The sequence below is a fragment of the Elephas maximus genome, chromosome 24 (assembly GCF_024166365.1).
Source record: "Elephas maximus indicus isolate mEleMax1 chromosome 24, mEleMax1 primary haplotype, whole genome shotgun sequence".
Classification (NCBI taxonomy): Eukaryota; Metazoa; Chordata; class Mammalia; order Proboscidea; family Elephantidae; genus Elephas; species Elephas maximus.
In genome coordinates this window covers 62,731,648-62,748,910 of record NC_064842.1, presented here as the reverse complement: position 1 = coordinate 62,748,910, position 17,263 = coordinate 62,731,648, and the positions used below count along the sequence as shown (strand labels likewise).

The window sequence follows — 17,263 nt, the reverse complement described above, 5'->3', positions numbered from 1 at the left end:
TTATGTTCAGTGTAATTGTTGATAGGTGTGAGTTTATTGCTGTCATTTTGTAGTGCTTTTTTTTTGTGGTGCTGACATTTTCTTTTTACCTCTTACTTTCCTGTGGTGAGTTCCTTTTGTTTGTGGATTTCTTTTTCATTTCTTTCATTTTTGTAGATTTTGTTTTTATTGAGACTTTGTTTTTCTTCTTTATTTTGATGAGTAAGTTTGTCAACTTTCTTTGTAGTTACCTTGAAATTTACCCTTATCTTCCTAGGTTTGAATTAGCCTATTATGACTTGGTATCACCTTGCTTTCCTCTCCATTAGAAAGTTGTATACCTACACTGTTTGCCCTGTCTTTTACTGTCCTGACGTTGTCGTTGTTTACAGATTAACCCCTCTGGTTCCCTGTTGCAATCCTTTTGGTTTTGGATAGTACTTGAGAGTTTATTTCCTGCACTGGTGTCTGGCTGGTACAATCTCGTGTCCTAGATTCAGGCTGTGGTCTGATGTTTGTTCTCAGACCAAAGGAATTCCTTTAATAATTCTTGTAATTTTGGTTTGGTTTTTACATATTCCCTTAATTTCTGTTTATCTGAAATGTCCTAATTTCACCGTCATACTTGAATGAAAGTTTTACAGTGTATATTATTCTTGGTTGGCAATTTTTTTTCTTCAAAGTTTTTATATATGTCATCTCATTGCTTTCTTGCTTTCATGGTTTCTGCTGAATAATCAGAGTTTCCTCTTATTGTTTATTATCTCTATGTGACTTTTTGCTTTTCTTGAATTGCTCTCGGGATATTTTCATTGTCTTTGGTTTTAGCAAGTTAGATTATGGTATGCTTTGGTGATTTTTGGGGGGAGCCTATATGGGGTTCAGTGAGCTTCTTGGATGGTCTCGTTTTTGTCTTTCATCATGTTAGAGAAGTTTTCTATCAGCAATTGTTCCATGATCCACTCATTTTTGTCTGCTTTTTGCTTCAACTCTGATAGCTCTGAATATTAGAGATGTGAGTTGCCTGTCAGCTGGTTCTAGTTCCTTTTTTTCTACTGGAAGGTCATCTGGGTGTTTTATTTTGAACCATCCTGTCCCAAATTTTTATATGTTTTCATATTGTCTGCTGTCTTCAGGACACTCAGTAGTTATTTTCTTTTTTTATTGGTTGTATATCTATTTGTTTTGTCCTGTGTTTTTGTTTTATTTGGTTCTGTCTGAGCAGTCAGGCTGTGTGTTTTTGTTGTTTGCTCGTCTGTGGTCATGATACTTTTTACCTCCTTGTACAATGGGCGGGACCAGTCACTCACCTATGGTGCAGCACGGGAGATTCAGCTGAAGGGGAGGGGCTAGGATAGATTGTTTTTGGCACATACTAGGGCCGACAGGGTGGGCCAGGAATCAGTGCTGTGCAGATTCTGGTAGGCTGTGCCTGTGCTTCTCGGGGATGTGATGTTCAGCACACAGTACAGTCAGCAGGAAGAAGGGGGGAGGTTTTGATGTGTGGAGCTAATATGTTCATAAGAAAGAGGAGAGAGAGGAGACAGGGACAGGAACCAAAAACAAACAAAGACACAAAAAAAGAGTGGTAAGGAAGCTTACTGTTGGAGTGGAGAGATGAGAAGCCGAGAAATGGAGAAAAACAAAAAGGGACAAAGAAACAGAAAAAAAAAAAAAACTACATAAAAGTTTGAAAAAAAAGAAAAGCCCCCAGGGATCCCACCAGTTTGGTCGCAAAGACCAGAGAAGTGGTTCCCAGGCTGTGCAGTATAGCCTGGCTAGAGGGATGTCACACAGTGCCAGGTATACAGGAGACAGGAAAAGAATATAAGTATAGGTTGATGAGAACTGAGAAATGAAGAAAGACAGAAAGGAAAATATTGAGGAAAAAAGAGAGGAAAAAAAAAGAAATGCCCCCAGGGCTGCACAGACTGAGGAAGTGGCTCTTAAGCCATGCAGTGCAGCCTGTCCAGAAGGGGCTCCCAAGCTGTGAAAAGAAATGGGGGGAAAAATGGACAAACAAAACAAAGCAAAACCAGAAAAACCAAACCCAGTGCCGTCGAGTCGATTCTGACTCATAGGAAACCCTGATAGTGTAGTGGTTAAGTGCTATGGCTGCTAACCAAAGGGTTGGCAGTTCAAATCCGCCAGTCACTCCTTGGAAACTCTATGGGGCAGTTCTACCCTGTCCTATAGGGTCTCCATGAGTAAACAAAGCAAAGCAAGGGGAAAAAAAAAATTCCCAGGATCCCACCAACATGGTGTTGTGGGCCAGGGGAGTGGTTCCACCAGTCGAGCAGCATTTCACAGCCTTTCAAGAAGAAGTAAGATGGCAAACAGAGCCATGTGTTCAAGAGTAAGGAGCGGAGGTGTTGGGAGGAACAGAGGAAACTAAAAGAAACAGAAAAAAGCAGCACACAAATGGCACTCAAGGAGCCAGTCAGCGTGGGCAGGGAGAATCCAAGCAGCCTGGGGCTGAAGCAGTTTTCTTCTGGCCAAGAGACTTTGGCTGTGGGAAGCAGAAGAGGCTGGGGGGCGGGGGGAAGGTGGGGATTAGGAAAGTATATATTGCAGTTACCGGGTGCTCTGTCTTCTGCTGGGAACTTCGTGAATTGGTTTTCCTGTACTCTTTGTTCACTGATCTGTGATGTGAGTGGGACTAATCCAAGTGGCATGGACACTGCACTTCCCAGCTAGCCGAGCCATCGCTGCCAGCTAGGAACCTCAGAGGCAGAGCAGTGGGGAGAGCATGGGGGGTGGAAAAGTGTGTATCATTGGTTACTGGGTGCTCTGTCTCCTGCTGGGAGTTCTGTGAAACTGCTTTCCTGTGCTTCCTGTCTGCTGATCTCCGACAGGAGTCCAAGATGGTGAATCCATGCTGCATTAGCTGATAGGCTAACTCCATACATATCTCTCCTGGCTGTCTGTTCTTCGTCAGTTTCTTATTTCATTCGGTGTTCGGCAGAGTTCTTTATGTCTTCATTTGATACTTTGGGTTTCAGGAATGACGTTTGTATCTGTTTTACTTAGTTTTGGGGGTCTTTGCTGTGGAGGACAGTGTGGCGCTTCTGTCTATGGTGCCATGTTGTCTGGAAGTATACAATACAATGATGGAAATGTTCTATATCTGCACTGTTCAATACTGTTGCTACTAGCCAGAAGTGTTATTGAGCGCTTACAATGTCTCTAGTGCAATGAAGGAGCTGAATTTTCATTTGTGTTTAATTTTAATTAATTTAAATAGCCTCATTTTGCTAGTGGCAATATCTTAGACAACAGAGTTTTAGTAGACTGGTAGTAGATGGAATACTGGAGTTGGAAGTTAAAAGTATAGTTAGGAAGCTGTTTTATTGACCCAGGCAAAAGATTATCAGTATTTGAGAAATCCCTTAGGCACCCACAATAGATATACCTGAGAGAAGGGGAGAAAAGTGTAGAACTGACCTCAAATTACTTAAGAGACTTAATGGACCAATTGACACTGGAGGTCACCTGGCGTCTATTGCCCTGAAGTAGCCTTCAAACTTTGAACTGAAACTAACCTTGTAGGTCACCTTCTAGATAGATAGCACATTGGCTCCCAAAATAATATTACTCATCAGTATTACAGAACATTAGAAGATGAATTCTGTTCAGAGCTCTCAGACTTGCCAATAATCTGAACACCAGTCTTCGAGAGAGAGAAGGTAACTTTATTGCAATGCACAGAGCAAGGAGCTGGGAGGAAGCTCCTTAGATCCAACTCCTCAAGCCATGGGAAGTAGGGCTTATATGTGATTTGGGCGGCAAGATGGCAGTCTTGAAGGTGTACTGGACCAGGAAAATTCTAGAAGGCAGCCAGGAAACAGAAGGTGATGTGCTTGTCAGACCTCTCACTTCAGAATAGAGTCCGGGTGATGATTTTTCTTCTGATTCATTCTACATGATGCTGTGTCCTCTGTTGAAGTCTATTAGGAATCACAGCTGGCCCTTTTGTGTATGCAGGGTGGGCCAAATCTGGCTTGGGTTAGTTTAAGGACTAATGGAAATTTACTGGCATTTGGAGGGTCAGATTACAATCCCCCTTTCAGTTGTAGCAATTCCTTAAAGTACAAGGGTTGGACAATTTATATGGCACCTTCCTGCTGATATGGTTTTAGGGACTTGGGGACCTAGGAACAGGCAAGGAATGATTAGCTCCTGAGGGTGGCAGGCAAAAATGACCTGGAAGGTGGAAAAGGAGAGCTTAATCCCCTTACCTTTCCTGCCAAACTCACAAAAAGAAATATAAATTTAATGTATTCCAGGCAGCGAGCTAAGTGGTTTTCAGCTGATCTTATTTAATCTTTACAACTAACCCTATAAAGTGGCCACTGTTGTTTACTGCTATTTTGCAGATAAGGAAACTGAGCCCCTGGAAGTGAAGCCCCTTGACCTAAAATCAAAAGCTGGTAGAGTCAAGATTTGAACCCGGGCAGATGGTCTCCAGGACCCTTCTGTTATACTGCCACTAGAAACTTTATTGGCTTTCTCCTGCTGCCAGGCCCTTTCACACATTAATGTTTTCCCTTCAATCCAATTAGCAACCTCCCCATAAACACTGTACACCCACTGATGGCTTCTGGCTTCTGAGCACCAGTGCTACTCGCCAGCTTCTGCCACCTTGCTCCACCCCTAAGATTTAGGAGGCTGATAAAAGTTGCTTAGATGCTAGGAGAAGCAAAGGAAATTGCCTTGTAAATGAAGAACACATGCTGGATAAGCACTGAAATGCAAATTGGCCTCACCCCTGGCATAGGATGCCTTTCCCTTTCGGAACGGGAAGGCTTCTACGCATCTGGTAAAGGTATCTATAAACACTAAAAGATACTTGAAAGCTCCTATAGCCGTTGGCGTAACGGTTAAGGCCACTTGGCAGTCTTCTCCGGGTCTGATCCTGCAGGATGCCTCCTATCCCAGACATAGGAGGTGGTGGGCCTGCTTCTGGTATCAGGTGCATCAGGTGTTCTGGTACTAACACCTCTCCTTGGAAATTGTGCAAATATCCATCTTTCGCTCTGTTATTAAGGTCAAAGCCACATTCACAAACTCTGTTTATATCACATTCAGTGCGCTGAGGGTTTTCTGGTAGCTGAAGATTAGGAATTAAAGGAAGGCAAGTGGCTAGGGGGTTTCGTTCTAGCAGCTTGTTTGGCCACCTGATCCTTTAATTATGTGAGACCCCCATAAATTATGTGAGAACCCCATAGCAGTGTATAATTGTTGATCATAGAACGTTATTCAAAGATGGCATCTCTAGTAAGCTTTCTTTCCTCTAGTCCCACCAGCTGAGATAGATACTCTTTGCTGTCACAGGCCTTCTATGCTTTGGGGTGAGGTAAGGATGGTGACCATCTCGCCAGGCCTTGAAGCTGTGTGCCTCCTCTGCCTCTGATTGGTGGTGCTCCACCCTGCAAATGAAGCTGGCCGAGGGCTAGGACTGCAGACTTATCCCTGCCTGAGGCGGCTGGATGGTTCCCCTGTGTTCCTTGGACAGCAGCAGAGGCCATGTTCTCCAGCTTTCTGGTCTGTTGTGCATGACGTGATAGGTCGTGCCCGTGTGTACTAAGAATTCAGTAAGTTTTCTGCACATAGGCACTGTAACTGGGGGCTCCTCATGGGTCTTCTCTCTCCACTACCCCTATCTAGTCATCCTTGTAAATGCGTTGAATGATTAAAGTAGGGAGAGTAATCATAAACCAGGGGCTGGGTGCAGGGGAGCCCCTGGGCCCTGTCAGTTCAGAGTCATCGACTGACATGAGCTGTGCTATGGGTTTCCTGCTCGGACTGGGTTGGCTGCAAGGGGCACTCTTGTTTCCAGTGGGCACACTGTCTGGGGCCTAACTTGAGGGAACTGCGAGTTGGCCACCAGCCCTTTTCAGGCCCACGAGGACTTATCCTACAACAGGTCTGCCTGGGTGGCGGATTACCTCCAAGAGCTGCTGCCAGGAATATGTCTTTTTGCCCTTGTACCTTGTCCCGATTATTGAAGACCTTAAAGGCAACCCCAACAAGTTCTGAAGTAGTCATTCCTAGACCTCCTTCTAACTTTTGAAGTTTCTGTCTGATGTCAGGGGCACTCTGACTGATGAAAGTCGTATTTATTAACCTGGCATTCTCTGGGTCTTCAGTATATATCAGTAATATCAGTAAACTGCCGGTATGCTTCATACGCCTGTTTTAGGAAGCTGGAGGGATTTTCCTTGGGGCCTTCTTGTACATCCTGAACTTTTCTAAGGCTCCTCTGATTTGGGGCCCTTGCTGTACACCAACTACCCGACAGCTTTTTATAGTGTTCTAACTGTTCTGCCCCTGGCCGATATCTGTGGCAGGTACAGCCTGGGCTGCCGAGAGTCTAATATCGTTTTGAGGGTTGAGGTTATTTATGCAACCTGTTGGCCTCTTGGCGTGCCTTTTCTAAGACCATCTTCTGTTCCATTAAAGTTAAAAGAATATTTAGGAGTGACTGACAGCTCAATTAGGGTGATGGCAAAGAGAGACACAAACAAAGCTTCTGTGCGTTTGGGGTCATCTCTATGCAATCCCAAAATACAGAAAACTCTGAAAACAAAAATATTTTTATGTTTCAATTGGGGGGTAAAATCTGACCTGACCTAATCTTACTTGGTAGCAACCCCTTTTCTGAGCTGACATGACCTTTATTTTCCATTTATTGTAAATATTCATATCTTACAGTATAGAAATAAATGTGTGTTCAAGCATATCTTCCTTCTCCAGATACTCCTGGATATGGTACACAATGTATAGTAAATTCAGAATATTGCTTTTGAAAATCTAAATATATATATATTTTTTATTTCAAAATTTGTAATCTGGGCTTAAGAACTATAGATAAGGGATTTGAACTCTAATGTGAGTGCGGCCAAAGGGGAGATGAAAGGAACCCTGAGTGGATTTTAGTGATATAATTAACATACCTTGGCTGTCAGATGGTGCTGGGAAAGTAGGGGTAAAGTAACATCAGTGAATATTCTCAGTTTTCTAACTCAGGTCAGTGAATACTGAATAGTGATTAATATTAAAAAATGTCCCAGGAGTTGGAATGAGTGTGGGCCTCAGGGAAGACGTCTAGAGATCTAAATCTATTTTATAGATTACATTTGAGCTACTTGTAATATGTGCAAAGGGAAATTATTTAGTTGAATAATTATTATATTCCATTCCTTCCATCCATAGTACTTAAAGAGTACTGATTTGCTTTTTAACAAACAAAAAAAAATCTAATGATAATTATACACTAACTCATTTATATGACAGTGGTTTTCAACCTATTTGTTCTAATGCCTCTCTTTTTTACAGCAAATATTTTGTCATGCAGTGGAGGGAAGGAGTGTGGTGTCTCATTATGGGGAGAGCAGCTAGGAAGGACTATATAACAAGGTGTATATAAATTTTTGTATGAGAGACTGACTTGATTTGTAAACTTTCACTTAAAGCACAATAAAAATTAAAAAAATATTTCATAATGCTTTACTTTCTGTAGTTAAATTCAGAGACAATGTAACTATCTAAACACAAAACTTTAAATAATGTAATACCCCTAGTTGTAATATGAAGGAGGAACAAGGGAAATAAGTAATAATACAGAAGCATCTGTTTGAATATGCGAATGTTTAGGTATGAATTTATAAGAAGACTCCATGGAAGAGACATGCTTGCACCAACGAGCATATGACAGCTACAAACGCTGACCGATACCAGTAACCACACATTCTAAATTTGTATTGACGATTCACATGCAATGCTAAACAGAATAAAGCCAATGTTCTCTTAATTTGCACAATAGTTGTGTTCCTAGGTAATTCAGTGTATCTAAAATAATTCAAAAGAGTCTTTGTGTTGATGTGTAGAATTGCCTCCATTACTGGTAGTATACAATATATACGTTTAGTTCTATGGGCTGATAAAGAGCTGATATTACAAAACTTTTACTAAACTGTAGAAGAAGGCATGTGCAAAAATGAAAATGACAACTTGAAATTTATTAGTCTTTCCCTTCTTTCCTGCACCCTCAGATTGTGTAGTTATTTTTATTTTTATTTTTTGTTGTGCTTTAGATGAAGGTTTACAGAGCAAACTAGTTTTTCATTAATTAATACACATATTGTTTTGTGACTTTGGTTGCCAACCCCATGAGTTGTCCAAACTCTGCTTCTTGACCTTGGGTTCCCCATTACCAACTTTCCTGTCCCTTCTTGCCTTCTTGTCCTTGCCCCTGGGCTGGTCTGTCCATTTAGCCTCATTTTGATTTATGAGCCTGTCTAATCTTTGGCTGGAAGGGTGAACCTCAGTAGTGACTTCAGTACTGAGTTAAAAGGGTGGCCAGGGAGCATACTCTTGGGATCGGGTTGTGTAGTTTTTAACAAATGAACCAGTGCAACACAACTCTCCCTTAGCCATCTCCCTCCAAACCAGGTATACATATTCATTGAGGAAAATGGAAGTAAGAGGATCCTTTTTTTTTTTTTTTTTTAATTTCAGAAGAATAAGATGCGATATTTTCAAACTACCACAGCTGGTTTTTAGGGGGGAGCCCACACTTCTGAATACTCTTCTCAGCCTTCCAGCATGGCCCAGGCACCCACGTGGGTCAGAGGGTGAGGGCCCAGATTATTTCGCATCTCACTCTGCAGAGGCCGCATCGTCCTAATTGGCTCAGGTTGAAATGCCACGGACAGCTGGGGCTACATAGACAGCTGGGGTCTCCAAGGGGCCAGCTGGGGCCACACAGACAGCTGCAGTCTCCAAGGGGCTGTGTGACCCACTGATTTAGGAAATAATATTGGAGTCATTGTTCCCTGTCCTTGAGCATACAGAATGTGACCCAGCTGGAGCTGGGCTCACAAGGACTCCCAAGGACACATCAACTGGGCCCTGAGGTATACAGACAATAGATAGGATAATCTTGGAAAGTATCTTTTAGGGAACCTTTCACATACGCCGATCTAACAGAACACAAAAGACCTTCCACTCTTATCTTTTTCTGTTAGCATTTAGTGATTAGAAATTGGTTGGACCCATGAAGACCCTCCTGACGGTCGTTACTGAAACCCGTACCGATGATTGTTAAGAAAGAATTCAAAATGTAGCATCACGGCTTCTAGCCAATCTGTGAAAAGGTGAAGCTTTCAGTGGTTTTGCCCATTTTGTAATGTTAACATATACCGATGGCTCCCCTACTGGAGGAAATACGGTTTATCTATTATAATAAAGGAAGGTCAGTGGTTGCACATGGTGCACACATCCCACATTTTAGGGTACAGTTTGGATTTTAAAATGTTCTGTCTTATGTCATTATAAACATACACATTTTTCTAAGACAAGATATGTTGCAATTTTTTGCTTGAAATTTACAGGCACCCCATGTATTGCTATTACACGACTCTGAAGTAGTAACATTGTGCATTTAGCAGTTCCGTTACTTTATGTTCACAGACTGACCATGTACGCTCAGAAACTATTTTGAGAAATACTGAAATGGTAGGTTAGAGACACTGTTCTTTTGCAAATATTCTGTAGACTTCTCCACATTCAAAATTTGATTCATATTACCTGTCTTTCTGCAAAGCAAGAAGTATAATGGTTACATATTTTTAAATTTTCTTTTTTATATCGTAATATAAAACTCAAACCACATCCATTGCTGTTGAGTTGATCCCAAATCACAGTGACCCTATCAGACAGAATAGAACGGTCCCATAGGGTTTCCAAGGAGCACCTGATGAATTCAAACTGCTGACCTTTTGCTTAGCAGCCATAGTTCTTACCCACCACATCGTCAGGGTTTCCATAATATAAAGGGTTTTCCTAATATAAGGAAAAGGAAAAAGAAAGACGTTATTAGCAGATTTTGATAGTTTTGAGGAAATATCAATAGCATATAATTTCTGCCGTAAAATGTGAACGAGAAAATGAATGAATGAATGAATAAATAAATAAGGAAATGAATGAACACAGAAGAAAAAATATGTCAGATTATCTAATGTCAAACACAGGACGAAAGTTGATATTTATCTGTTCAGAGCATTTGCTGAACTAATTTTCCAAGTAAACTGTTCTTGTTTTTTTCATAAATTGTACTGTGTATGTGCTCAGATTATTGATCTGGCTCACTGAAAGATTCCATCTTCTACCCCTTAATTTAGCTAAAACTGCTATTTTCTGCCTCAGAATATTTATTTTATTAGATTTTCCAACATCATCTTTATTTTCAGTACCAGCCATAATTGTTTACCTGGAAAGGAGCTTCCCCCTGCCAAAATAAACAATGCTATAATCACTTCTCTAAAATATTATTTCTGTGAAAAATTGAATATCTAGGATCGGGGCCCTCATCCCTGTGTGGAATAATATGCTGCAGCTGAATAGTGCCATTCTCCTTCACCTGGGGTTTGCACCTTCCCATTTGCACTCTGTACTGTTTCCACATCATTCAGTCTCCATTTATAACGTTACCTGACTAACCTAATGTAACCTTACCTTACCTGTTATCTTTTGAGTTTATGACCCTTATGTCTTAAGGTCAAATGGCAATTTCAATTTATTTTAGCATTAATTTTGATTGACATTATAGTTGTTTTAATAATATAAAGTTTATTATTTATCTATAAGGCAAATATTATCTATCAAATCTTTTCATAGTCATTTTCAAGGACTTTCTGCTACGTGACTATGAATTTGATTAAAAAATACTGTGTTTTAAAGTTCAGTTGCATACCATGTAATTATCAGAACTAAAAGAGATTTCAAAGATGAACCTGAAAGTATCTGGCTTGTTTTCAAGACTACACCTCAGTCCTACTTACTCCTTACTCCCTTTACAAATGAGGCATAGGAAGGTTAAGCAAATTGCCAAAGGTTGCTAATTTTATTAAAGACAGAACTGGGAACAGAATAGGACAACCCTGTCCCTGCCCATCACTTAACTCATAGTCTAGTACTCTCTTTCTTATGAAACATTGCTCCAGGAAATAAAATTGCACTTGTAAAAACATCTCTAAAACAAATGTGTTTCTATTGAAACTTTTGCTATTTTATTCATTGTTTTCTGTTTTTCAAAAATACCACTCTCTTTTCTAATTTACCTATTTTATTTCAAACAGATCATGTTGTTTGTGAAGAAGAGTTTAAATACGCCATGTTAGCTTTAAACTGTATATGTCCAGCAACATCTACGCTTATTACACTACTGGTTCATACTTCTAGAGGACAGTAAGTATATTTTTTCCTTAAGATAAAAAAATTTTGATTATATAAAAAGTAAGTGTCATTATATGATTTAGGAAAATAGTAAACTGGGGAATAAAGCTATAGATGTACCTATGCTTGTATTTGTATGAGTTATCTTTATCTGATGGGGGTCAGAGGCCTACAGAAAAATTGGTAATGATTTGCTATGTTTTCTTAGAGTCTTGAGATTCTTTTTTTTTCCGTCATAAATTCTGTTGACCTCATTTGTCAGGCCTTGGGTTGGGATACAGCTTCTGTTTTGGGGGTTAGTACCTGTGCAACAAAAAAATTTTTTAAAAGTGATTTTGATAGTAACTAGTATAAGATCTTAAACCCATTTTTTTTTTTTTTTATTTCTCAAGTTAGTTTTTATCTTAAAGCTGTATGAATGTAATTGACCTCAAACTTACACTTTTATAATTATTAGAGACTTGAGGGCTAGGTAAAAAAAGAAACCGCCCCATAGGGTTTCCAAGGAGCACCTGGTGGATTCGAACTGCTAACCTTCTGGTTAGCAGCCATAGCTCTTCGCCACTATGCCACGAGGGTTTCCAAGGGCTAGGTAGTCGTATACAATTATGTTATGTAATATAGAGCTTATAGAAAATACCTTCCTTATATGCATTTGTAGGTAGATGCAGGAAATTGTATCATCAGAATCTTTTTGTCGTTATTTATTTTGATAGAGTTACATAAAATGTAGAGGTTACTTTTGACTTGGGAAGTCAAGGAAAATATAATTAGTGCACTTTGTACTTTTTCTCTATTCGTAACTTGATATTTTAAACAAAATGTTGATTTTCTAAGCAATTTCACTGTGATGCTTTTGCTTATGATTATTTACATTTAGTAAGTTGATTGATAGTTATTTAAGCAAAGTGCTCAGTTAAATAAATCCAGAAAAAAGAAAATTCTTTCTTGGGATTTGATACTAGATGGTATAAGTTTCTAATTGAAATAGTAAATGCCCAGTGGGATTTTAAAAGCCTGTGAGCGGCCATCTAAGATACTCTACTGATCTCACCCCTTTGGGAGCAAGGGAGAATGAAGAAAACTAAAGACACAAGGGAAAGATTAGTCCAAAGGACTAATGGGCCATCTACCACAGCCTCCACCAGACTGAGTCCAGTACAACTAGATGGTGCCTGACTACCACCACTGACTGCTCTGACAGTGATCACAAAAGAGGGTCCCAGACAGAGCTGGAGAAAAATTAGAACAAAATTCTAACTCACAAAATAAGGCCAGACTTACTGGCCTGACAGAGACTGAAGAAACTCCAAGAGTATGGCCCCCAGACACCCTTTTAGCTCAGTAATGAAGTCACTCCTGAGGTTCACCCTTCCCCCAAAGATGTCGATAAAACCAAACGAAAGGGGCACACCAGCCCAGGGGCAAGGACAAGAAGGCAGGAGGGGACAGAAACCTGGTAATGGGGAACCCAAGGTCAAGAAGGGAGAGCGTTGACATGTCATGGGGTTGTTAACCAGTGCCATAAAACAGTATGTGTACTGCTTAATGAGAAGCTAGTTTGTTCTGTAAACCTTCATTTAAAGTAAAATTTAAAAAAATGTAAAAAAAAAAAAAGGAATAGAGTAGATTTCACTCTCACCTCTAATTACATCTCTGCTCTATTGGAACAGTAAGAGTTTCCCAGAAACAATTTTTTCAAAGTTCTAAATAGAAATCTTTCTATTTTCTATATTTATAGTTTTTTTATAGTCTTTTAATCTCGGCCATAGAAAGGGTATAACAGAATAGAAGAAGAAATAATTTTTTAAAAGAAACGCTCAACAATTATGATGCAATTACATAAAATAGAAAAATACTTTGACATTAATTAAATGAACATTTGTAAAACTCTCTACAAGTGTTCATTATTTTACCATGCCGTCTTTGTCATAGAAGTGTACAGTTAGAGAGTTGGCTATCTAGACCAGCTCCCTTATTGTACAGATAATAAAATGAGACCTATTGACACTCTATAAAAACAGCATATTACTTATAGATGGAAGCTACAATTGCATTGCCAAACTCCTATTAAATATGGTGTAATGACTCACAGACTTGCCTGGTGAACGGATTGTACTGACCTTAAGTTAGGACTATTCCCAATATACTTAAGTGAATTTTTGCCTTATTAAAAAAGAAGGTGACATTGCTGAAGATGTTGTACCTTACTTAATTCAGGGTTTCCTGTAAATAAGATCAATATGCAAAATCCTTCCACAACTAACTGCCAGAGTACATGCTATAGTTCCTCAAAATAACTTTTTTGAAAGAGCTTTATAGAGATATAATCCACATACCGTATAATTCACCCATTTAAAGTGTACAATTTAGTGGTGTACTCCAGAGCTTCAACCCCATTTCTACCCCTGCTGAGAATTTGCATTTCTCACAAGTTCCCTGATGAGAATTTGCATTTCTGCTCCAGGTATAGTGAGTGAGAATCTACAGTTTAACAAGATTCCCAGGTGATTCTTATGTATAACTTTCTGGTAAGTTGTTAGAAATGCAATTCTCAGCAGGAATCGTATTAGAAATGCAAATTCTCAGCAGGGGTGCAAGAGCAGGAACAGACCAGTTTGAAGCTCTGGTGTATTTACAGAATTGTGCGATCATTGACACTATCTAATTCCAGAACATTTTCACCACTCCGTAAAGAAACTCTGTACTCTTTAGTAGTCATCCCTTATTCTCCCCCAGTTCCTTCAGTCCTAGACAACCACTAATTTACATTTCGTTTTCATAAATTTGCCTATTCTGAATATTTCATATAAATGAGATGGTACAATATGTAGTCTTTTCTTAGACTGGCTTCTTTCGCTTCTTGTTCTTAGGTGCCATTGAGTCAGTTCTGACTCACAGTGACAATAGAACTAAACACTGCCCAGTCCTCAGCCATCCTCACAACTGATATGCTTGAGCCCATTGTTGCAGCCACTGTGTCTCTCTATCTTCTTGAGGGTCTTCCTCTTTTTCACTGACCCTCTATTTTACCAAGCATACTGTCCTTCTGTGAGGACTGGTTGCTCCTGATAACTTGTCCAAAGCATGTGAGACTGTCTCGCCAACCTCACTTATAAGGAACATTCTGGCTGTACATCTTCTAACACAGATTTGTTTGTTCTTCTGGCAATCTATTGTATATTCAATATTCTTTGCCAACACCTTAAGTTAAATGCATTAATTCTTCTTCAGTCTTCATTCATTGTCTAGCTTTTGCACGCTTATCAGGTGATTGGAAACACCATGGCTTGGGTAAGGCACACCATGGTCCTTAAAGTGACGTCTTTGCTTTTCAACACTTTAAAGAGGTCTTTTGCAGCAGATTTGCCCAGTGCAATACAATGTGTGATCTCTTGACTGCTGCTTCCAAGGGCATTATTTGTGGATTCAAGTAAAATGAAATCCTTGACAACATCAATACTTTCTCCATTTATCATGATTCTGCTTATTGGTCCACCTGTGGGGATTTTTGTTTTCTTTATATCAAGGTGTAAATCATACTGAAGGCTGTAGTCATTGATCTTCAATAACTACTTCAAGTTCTTTTCACTTTCAGCTAGCAAGGTTGTGTCATCTGCATATTGCAGGCTGTTAATGAGTTTTCCTCCAGTCCTCTTGCCACGTTCTTCTTCATACAGTCTAACTTCTTTGATTCTTTGCTCAGTTTACAGATTGAATAAGTGTGACAAAAAGATACAACCCTGACACACCTGACCTTTCTTGATTTTAAAACATGCGATATTCACTCTTCTGTTTGAACGACTTCCCCTTGGTCTACGTACAGGTTCCGCATGAGCACAACGAAATGTTCTGGAATTCTCATTTTCTGTAATGTTATCCATAATTTGTTATGGTCCACACAGTTGAATGCCTTAGCATAGACAATAAAACACAGGTAAACATCTTTCTGGTATTCTCTCCTTTCAGCCAAGATCCATCTAAAATCTGCAATGATGTCTCTTGTTCCATGTCCTCTTCTGAATTGAGCTTGAACGTCTGGCAGTTCACTGTCCATGAACTGCTGCAACCACTTTTGGATGATTTTCAGCAATATTTTACTTCTTTGTGATATTAATGATGTTGTTTGGTAATTTCTGGATTCGTTTGGATCACTTTTCTTGGGAATAGGCATAAATATGGATATCTTCCAGTTGGTTGGCCAGGAAGCTGTCTTCCATATTTCTTGGCATAGACAAGTGAGCACTTCCAGTGCTGCATTCACTTGTTGAAACATCTCAATTGATATTCTGTCAATTCCTGGAGCCTTGTTATTCGCTAGTGCCTTCAGTGCAGCTTGGACTTCTTCCTTCTGGACCATCGGTTCCTGATCGTATGCTACCTCTTGAAATGGTTGAACATCTGCTAATTCTTTTTTGGTCTAGTGACTGTGTGTATTCCTTCCATCTTCTTTTGATACATCCCGCATCATTTAGTATTTTCCCTGTAGAACCCTGCACTATTGCAACTCGAGGCTTTAATTTTTCTTCAGTTCTTTCAGCTTGAGAAATGCTGAGCATGTTCTTCTCTTTTGGTTTTCTATCTCCAGCTCTTTGCACATGTCATTGTAATACTTTGTCTTCTCGAGCTGCCGTTGAAATCTTCTGTTCAGTTCTTTTACTCCATTGTTTCTTCCTTTTGGTTTAGCTGCTCGATGTTCGAGAGCAAGTTTCAGAGTCTCGTCTGAAATCCACCTTGGTCTTTTCTTTCTTTCCAGACTTTTCAATGCCCTCTTGCTTTCTTCGTGTATGAGGTCCTTGATGTTATTCCACACCTTGTCTGGTCTTCGGTCATTAGTGTTTGACCTGTCAAATCTACTCTTGAGATGATGTCTAAATTCAGGTGGGATATACTCAAGGTGGTATTTTTGCTCTTGTGTACTTGCTCTGCTTTTCTTCAGTTTCAGCTTGAACTTGCATATAATCAATTACTGGCCTGTTCCACAGTTGGCCCTGGCCTTGTTCTGACTGATGATATTGAGCTTTTATATCATCTCTTTCTACACATGTAGTCAATTTGATTCCTGTGTGTTCCATCTGGTGAGGTCCATGTGCACAGTTGCCGTTTATGTTGGTGAAAAAATGTATTTGCAATGAAGAATTTGTTGGTCTTGCAAAATTCTGTCATTTGATCTCTGGTAAAAAAAAAAAAAATTTTTTTTTTTTTTTTTATTGTTTATATCACCAAGGGCATATTTTCCAACTACCGATCCTTTTTCTTTGTTTCCAACTTGCACATTCCAATCACCAGTAATTATCAATGCATCCTGATTGCATGTTCAGTCAATTTCAGAGTGCAGAAGCGAATAAAAATCTTCAATTTTTTCATCTTTGACCTTAGTGGTTGGTGTGTAAATCTGAATAATAGTCATATTAACTGGTCTTCCTTGTAGCCATATGGATATTGTCCTATCACTGACAGCGTTGGACTTCAGGATAGATCTTGAAATGTTCTTTTTGATGATGAATACAACACCATTCCTCTTTGAGTTGTCATTCCTGGCATAGTAGACTATATGACTGTCTGATTCAAAATGGGCAGTATCAGTCCATCTCAGCTCACTAATGCCTAGGATATCAATGTTTATGCTTTCCATTTCATTTTTGACCATTTCCAATTTTCCTGGATTCATACTTTGTACATTCCAGGTTCCAATTATTAATGGATGTTTGCAGCTGTTTCTTCTCATTTTAAGTCATGCCACAGCAGCAAATGAAGTTCTCGAAAGCTTGAGCCCATCCAAGTCATTAAGTACTACTCTACTTTGAGGAGGCATCTCTTCCCCATTCGTCTTTTGAGTGCCTTCTAACCTGGGGGGCTAATCTTCCAGCACTATATCAGACAATGTTCCACTGCTATTCATAAGGTTTTCACTGGCTAATTCTTTTCAGAAGTAGACTGCCTGGTCCTTCTTCCTAGTCTGTCTTAGTCTGGAAGCTCAGCTGAAACCTGTTCTCCATGGGTGATCCTGCTGGTATCTGAATACCAGTGGCATAGCTTCCAGCAT

General features: G+C 39.7%; 1 protein-coding gene and 1 long non-coding RNA gene across 5 annotated transcripts in view; one reads left to right on the top strand and one right to left on the bottom strand.

Annotated features, from left to right (window-relative positions):
• Positions 1–17,263, bottom strand: part of LOC126066822 (uncharacterized) — a 917,409-nt gene that overhangs the window by 55,962 nt on the left and 844,184 nt on the right. The gene's annotated exons all lie outside the window — the stretch shown is intronic.
• Positions 1–17,263, top strand: part of KCNT2 (potassium sodium-activated channel subfamily T member 2) — a 571,079-nt gene that overhangs the window by 345,008 nt on the left and 208,808 nt on the right. For all 3 annotated transcript variants that reach the window (XM_049868194.1, XM_049868195.1, XM_049868196.1), the window contains exon 14: positions 11,121–11,229. In XM_049868194.1, coding sequence (XP_049724151.1) covers positions 11,121–11,229 — 109 coding nt within the window. The remainder of the gene's footprint in view (positions 1–11,120; positions 11,230–17,263) is intronic.